This window comes from Protomyctophum parallelum, assembly GCF_964188405.1.
Source record: "Protomyctophum parallelum genome assembly, chromosome: 3".
NCBI classification, from domain to species: domain Eukaryota; kingdom Metazoa; phylum Chordata; class Actinopteri; order Myctophiformes; family Myctophidae; genus Protomyctophum; species Protomyctophum parallelum.
The window spans coordinates 25,996,014-26,002,557 of NC_139698.1; the positions used below are offsets into that span (position 1 = coordinate 25,996,014).

Below are 6,544 nucleotides of genomic sequence, written 5' to 3' on the forward strand. Positions count from 1 at the left end.
CTTCGGAAGACGATTACGGCCGAACGATACGCACTACCAAAATTCTGCAGTTGGTGATTTAATCGGATATGTCCAGAGATCATGTGTGCCGATTTCTGTGAGATTTGGACAAAATCTGTAGGAGGAAAAGCAAAAAGTGTGTTTTGGACAAAATTCAAAATGGCGGAAAATCCATCATGGCGGAAATGGGCGTGGCCTATATGGGGAGATGCGTCATGACCCAAGGAATCCAGGGGAAAAAATATTTTGATTTTACGACCTACGGTTCAAGAGTTATAAGCCAAAAGGTAAAGTGGGCTGTTATAGCGCCACCATGAGGCCGACCTATAAAATTATAATTTTAATTAATTTTCGTCATAATTAAGAAATATCCCTAAAAGTTTTGTAACTATAGTGATTACAGTCTCCGAGGAAAAAATACTTGAATGTGATTTTTTGCCTTTTCCCATTCATGTCAATGGGGAAATTTAATTCACTAATAAATTCATATCAATTAAACTATACAACATTTCTCTTAACAAAATACAAGCACACGATTCCCGATTTTTCCGGTGAATTTGACATATGGCTCAAGTGCGTACAGCGTACAGTGTGGGAGGTATAAAGCGACAAAAAAAAGACTAGTGGAATAATACTACGAATAATAATAATAAAGTGTTACAATTACTAGAGTCTGGTTGCCCCTTTTGGGGCAACCACACTAATAAAAGCAGGACCTCAAATTATTGTGCACATTCTTTATTATTTATTTTGCCAAGGCACATATTTCACATTGAGGCCAATCAGTGTGTCACTGTGTGGGAGAGGCATTTTGATGGTACAATAATAATTTAAACATTATGATATAATAGTAAATAAGAATAAAAACTGTATAAAAGTACAAAATTATAGGAGACTTGCTCCTCTGCAGCGCAAAAATAAATAGTTCCACCGAAGAAATTTAAATAAATAGTCAATACTGTAACAAATACAAGAATATAATAATATTGAAATGGACATAAAACAATAGGGATAGCATTGATATTCTACATTATATTATAAGAAAACAATAATACACAATAGCATTGTATACAACAATTTACATTCTTGTACAATTATGTACATCTGTACAGAACCGTAGTATCACAATACATAGTATTTTAAGGCTTGGGGTATTACGTTTACATCATAATTATAAAATGCTCCAAAAAGAAAAAAAAATATTTTTCTTCCCCAAAGGCACAGGTTCAGAATCAGACCCCTCTCATTCCTCCAAGAGTCTAACCCTAACAAGTTTGTGCAAAGATTCTAATCAGGTCCATCAGTGCTCAGCAACAGGGCACATTCATACAACTTTACCACATGTTAGATATGCCTCCCCATGCAGGATGGAAGAAACAGGAGGACGTTGTATATATAGAAACTCAGCCCATGATAATAAAGAAACTATTTATTTATTCCTCAGTTAAGAGTCCAATCCCGACATGTGCGGATCGGATCAGTAGAACTTTCTACAAGGCCATTGGCTGGAATGTTAATTGGTGGCATATGTAACACGGCTGGAAGAGAGTCATTAGTAACCTTTTTTTATAATTTAAGTTAGGAACACGATAGAGAGACAGAGACAGAGACAGAGACAGAGACAGAGACAGAGACAGAGACAGAGACAGAGACAGAGACAGAGAGACAGAAATACAGAGAGACAGAGGCAGGCAAAGAGAAACTAGTTACAAATTAACTTGGGCTGTCCAAAATGTTTGCTACGCCTACTGGAAGATATGTTATTAGTTAGTGAATAGATAAATAAAGGCTAAATTAAGTTAGTTTGAAAGACAATCGATGTCAGAGGTACAGACTCAGGAAGTGCTACTGTGTGCTTTCTTCCTTGATTTAGATTTTCATTTTCTCAAGGGGGGCAGATGCAGACAAGAGGAACAGACAGAGACAGGCAACTAAATTCACGTTGATAAAGTAATAAAGATAAGAGTGACATCACAAAATTAAATAAATAACATTAAATAAATTACTGACAGTCAATAAATAAATAAATACATATAAATAACAGTAATGGACAAGGCCTTTAGGAAATAGGTCAGGGGAAACATGGCATGTTCATCTTAAATGAAATGCAAGGTTTGCCTGAAGGCAAACGCTGAGGGCCACAGCTGGCTGCAGTACAGAGCATCCTCATTGGCTACAATGGAATGGCACGTTCCACAACGCGACATTTCACTGGCTGAAGGTTGGGCTTCTCGGGGACGCTATTGGCTACAGTGCACACCGACATGGTTCCTATTTCCCCCTTGGCTGAGGCGTGGGTCCCATGCGTTCCTACTGGCTACACAGCCTCCAGATAGTTCCTGGGTCATCATTGTACTGCAGAGATCTTGGGTTTCAGGCTGATGAGTGCTCGATATGCCCAGTCACAGAAGAGTTTGAACTGTTGCAGCAGCTCATGAGAAGACTGCAGGACGTCAAACTGGTACGGAAGCTGAGGTGGGAGAGAGGGGGTGGTGGAGGGTGGCAGTCTCGGTGCTTCGACCCTCAGCATCTACCAGGAAGGATAGAGAGATAGTTTAGACTCTTGTATGGCTATCTTCATCTTTGTTTTCCTAAATACGATCTTTAGGAATGACTTCCCACACTTATTTGCAAGTGATCAAATCATATTTCTGTATTCTATCATCGACATATCTGCATTCCTTTTATTCCAACTTAGGTGTGAGTAATGCTTAACATATTCTCTGTTATAGAACACGGGTCACTTGCCAAAAGTAGCCGATATACAACTCACAATGTATCATGTTGTGAACTTGTAGATCGTCTATTTCCGGCAAGCGCAGTATGAATCAGACTGAGACTGAGACACATCTTTAAAAATCTGATTTGAATCGTATTTCAAAGCATCTAAGAACTTGGTTCAATCCGATGAGCTAAAATCTGCTGTTCAGAGAACTTCAGACGTTGATACAACCAACTCCAATCTGAATAGACCAAAACATTTATTTGGATTGCCAGTCTGGACAGAAAACAGCCGATCTACAAGCTCACAACGTTCAACTATTCGCCGAAAATAGGTGGATTAAAGCTCCTGGTTACCTGACGATGGAGCATGTTGATGAGAGATTTCATCTCCCTCATCATGTCTCCAAGTTTGGGCAGTGCAGGGTGGTGGTGCTTCTTGGAGACTCTGTTGAGCCAGTCGAAGTGGTGCTCAAACAGTTTCAAGTCAGCGTGCAGCTGAGAGAGTGTGGGCTTCAGCTGCACAGAGGGACACATACACATGGGTTGAAGGATTGGGTGTGGTAAGATGTACATGGGATTTAGGAAAAGAAAAAAAAGCTGTGGATGGAAACAGCTCTCTCTCTCACTCTTTCACACGCACACACATAAATGCATAGACACAGACACACACACACACATATACAAATAAATAGGCATAAACATTCACACATGCACAGGCACGTGCAGTCGTGCACACACGCACACACACAGGCGGAGTATCAGACAGTTACCTCAAGGTTGTTGAGGTCATTGGCTGCTCGGTTGCCCATTGCTGGCAGAGACTTGAACCTGTGGGGCTCCAAGTCTGCATCGAAGGCATGCTCTCTCTGAAAGCAGGGAAAACACAACACAGAGCCACTCGTCAGACCCCAATTTGCATCAACGTAAATTTGGTGCATCCAGAAGGAAGTCACGGCACCATGGGGAAAGTATTAGCGTCGCCCCAAAGATCACATTACCGTCTTTGTGCGTCGTGCATAATGTTCCGTGTGCGTTTGTGTGTGTGTTTGGACGTGTTTGGAGACGGCAGCTTTCACTGAGAGCCGAGCGGAACGGTGTGGTCGGACGGGTCAGTGTGAGTTCACCCACATTCTGCCTTTTTCTCCCTCCGAACGTCAACAATGAGAGTAAATGACCTGAACCCACAGGATGTTTTCTGCAAAGCCGAAAGAAGGAGAACAACATATGCAGTGACTAAGAGAGCTCCGAGAGGGATAGACAACACAGGCCTGTCGGGGAAACTCCAGGGTCGCAGCTATAAAAAGATGGGAATGACGCAGTGTGCTTGACTGGCCAGCTGCATCTGTGCTGCGTGCAGTGTACTCTCTCCAGGACACAGAGACAGCAGGTGCATTGCTCCCTAATGCCAGCAGAGGGGGCTCAACCACCTGACAGCAGATTAAAGGGATCCTCTCCGTGCAGGACATGTACTGTAGGACCTATACATTGGCCTCTATGATTGGCCTGCCTGTTAAAAGATACTGGGCTACCAAACGCACGCTGGTGTGATGTGAAACATGTCCAGGACATGCCTGGATTTTGTCCAGCACATGCCTGGACATGTGTACATTATTATTTACATATATCCAACTATACAAAAAAAAGTTCTCAATTATATACCCTCTGTACACTAAATTACACTAAAATTAACCACTTTCAACGTGGCATCCCTATTTTGGGGAAAATAAATAAATAGTGGAAACAGCAGATCTACAAGCTCACAATACGTTGCATCCCTTGCACGTTGTGAGCTTGTAGATCGGTTACTCTTCCGCCAAAAGAATACAGGTGTGCCTTGAGATTTGTGACTTGGCCACCGGCGTGCCTGGCTCGGACACACAACGTTTGAAGAGCACTGACTGCGCTAATGAATGCGTGTGAGTGTGGATGACAGTGCTCTCTGTTCTTCTGATTAGCACCGTGACGGTGCTAATCGGAAGAACAGAGAGCCGGGGACATAACAAAGTTATGATGACAAGTCAATTGAGTAAACAGGTTGCGAATTGCAAACTTGTTGCTTCCTCTGACTATTATTATGTTCATTTATTTTTTCTTCTCGCTGTTTGCTTACAGCTGTTTGTGTTGATGTTGTTCGCTGCTGAATGTGCTGCTTTCTTTGTAACCCCTATTGTCTCTCTCATCTCCCCCGGTCAGCCTTTCGTAAGAGCTCACTTATGCTTGTGGTATAATGTTTTGTCTCCACAGTACTTGTCCTCTTTCATCCTTACTTCCCCCCCCCCCCCCCCCCTCTCTCTCTCTCTCTCTCTCGCACGCACATGCACAAGCACGCACGCACATGCACAAGCACAAGCACACGCACACACACATGCTTCTTTCTGTCTTCCTCTCTCTTAAACATACACCCATGCACATATAATAGCACTCTCTCTCTCTCTCTCTCTCTCTCTCTCTCTCTCTCTCTCTCTCTGGCATCAGGTGCTCAGGCACGAGTGACACACATGCACGGGCACACACCGAGTGTGTGTGTCTATTCTTCTCTTCCACCCCCTGTCTTTGATCTCCTTATCACCTCAACTTTTCCACCTTCTTTCTTTAGCCTATAATTCTCTCTCTCTCTCTCTCTCTCTCTCTCTCTCTCTCTCTCTCTCTCGCTCTTGCACATCATGACCTCACAGTACCTGCTGTAGCATCCAGGCCTCCTTCTTCCTCAATGCAAATACAGGAATGTGATAAATCTACTCGATTTTTATCAGGCCACTTTGCTGTGGCGACCGAAAGACAAACACTAAACATGACACCTACACAACCACAACTATTTACGCACACACGCATGCACACATACACAGAAGTCTATGCATATATGCACATACAACATGCACAAATTTGCACGCACACTTACCGACACACACACACACACACACACACACACACACACACACACACACACACACACACACACACACACACACACACTCATATATAGACCAGACCTATGTCTGGGGAAACGTACACACACACACACACACACACACACACACACACACACACTCCTTCTTTCGCTAAAACACACCAGTTTTATTGCTTTCTTGCAGGGACTTTCCGTGGACTCCCGTTCTATTTTTCTTTCCTATCCTTGACCCCTGTTCAGTGGAACTCCAGACTAGAGGAGACCAGACTAAATATAAACGCCTCATGTTGTCACTGAGCAACTGTAAGTGCCATGTTTTTTCCTCGGAGGGGATGCCCACGTTGATGTTGATGTTGTTGTTGTTGTGCAACATACTGTGCACACTAACTCCCGCACATCTGGGGCCCATATTGCACTGCCACTACGCCAACATGTCCCCATGCAGAGGTAGCCTGCCTAGTGCCTACACAGCCTATATGGTTTTAACCACATAACCGCTTGAACCATAGCGTAGCGTCCCTATTCTGGGGGCAAAGATTCCGCGAAAATGGCCGATCTACAAGTACACAACACGTTGTGTGGCGACGCTTTGTGAGATTGTAAATCCGCGGTCAGCTAAGTATATAGGGTTTAAGTGTTATTAAGCTCCAATAACTATACTCAATCTACAGTACAAGCGGCCTTTTACTATTTGTGAAGATTTTGGAAACTTATATTGATTATTGAAAAAAAGGTTTGCCAATAATGAAATGCCTAAAATATGAACAGACACACAGATACATGCACATGGACACATGCACCAGCACACACTGCAATACACTTGCATGCCATGCATAAAGATGCATATTCATGCACAATTGCACACACAAATGGACAGTGTCATTCAAAAACACACATACACACAAACACACA

At 42.9% G+C, this 6,544-nt stretch overlaps 1 protein-coding gene across 1 annotated transcript in view; it reads right to left on the reverse strand.

The window, feature by feature from the left end:
* Positions 1 to 1,607: 1,607 nt before the first annotated feature.
* il11a (interleukin 11a) overlaps positions 1,608 to 6,544 on the reverse strand; it is an 8,927-nt gene continuing 3,990 nt past the window's right edge. The window contains exons 3-5 of the mRNA XM_083760297.1: positions 3,495 to 3,590; positions 3,079 to 3,240; positions 1,608 to 2,530 (exon numbers count right to left, since the gene is read on the reverse strand). Coding sequence (XP_083616423.1) covers positions 2,348 to 2,530; positions 3,079 to 3,240; positions 3,495 to 3,590 — 441 coding nt within the window. The 3' untranslated portion in view covers positions 1,608 to 2,347. The remainder of the gene's footprint in view (positions 2,531 to 3,078; positions 3,241 to 3,494; positions 3,591 to 6,544) is intronic.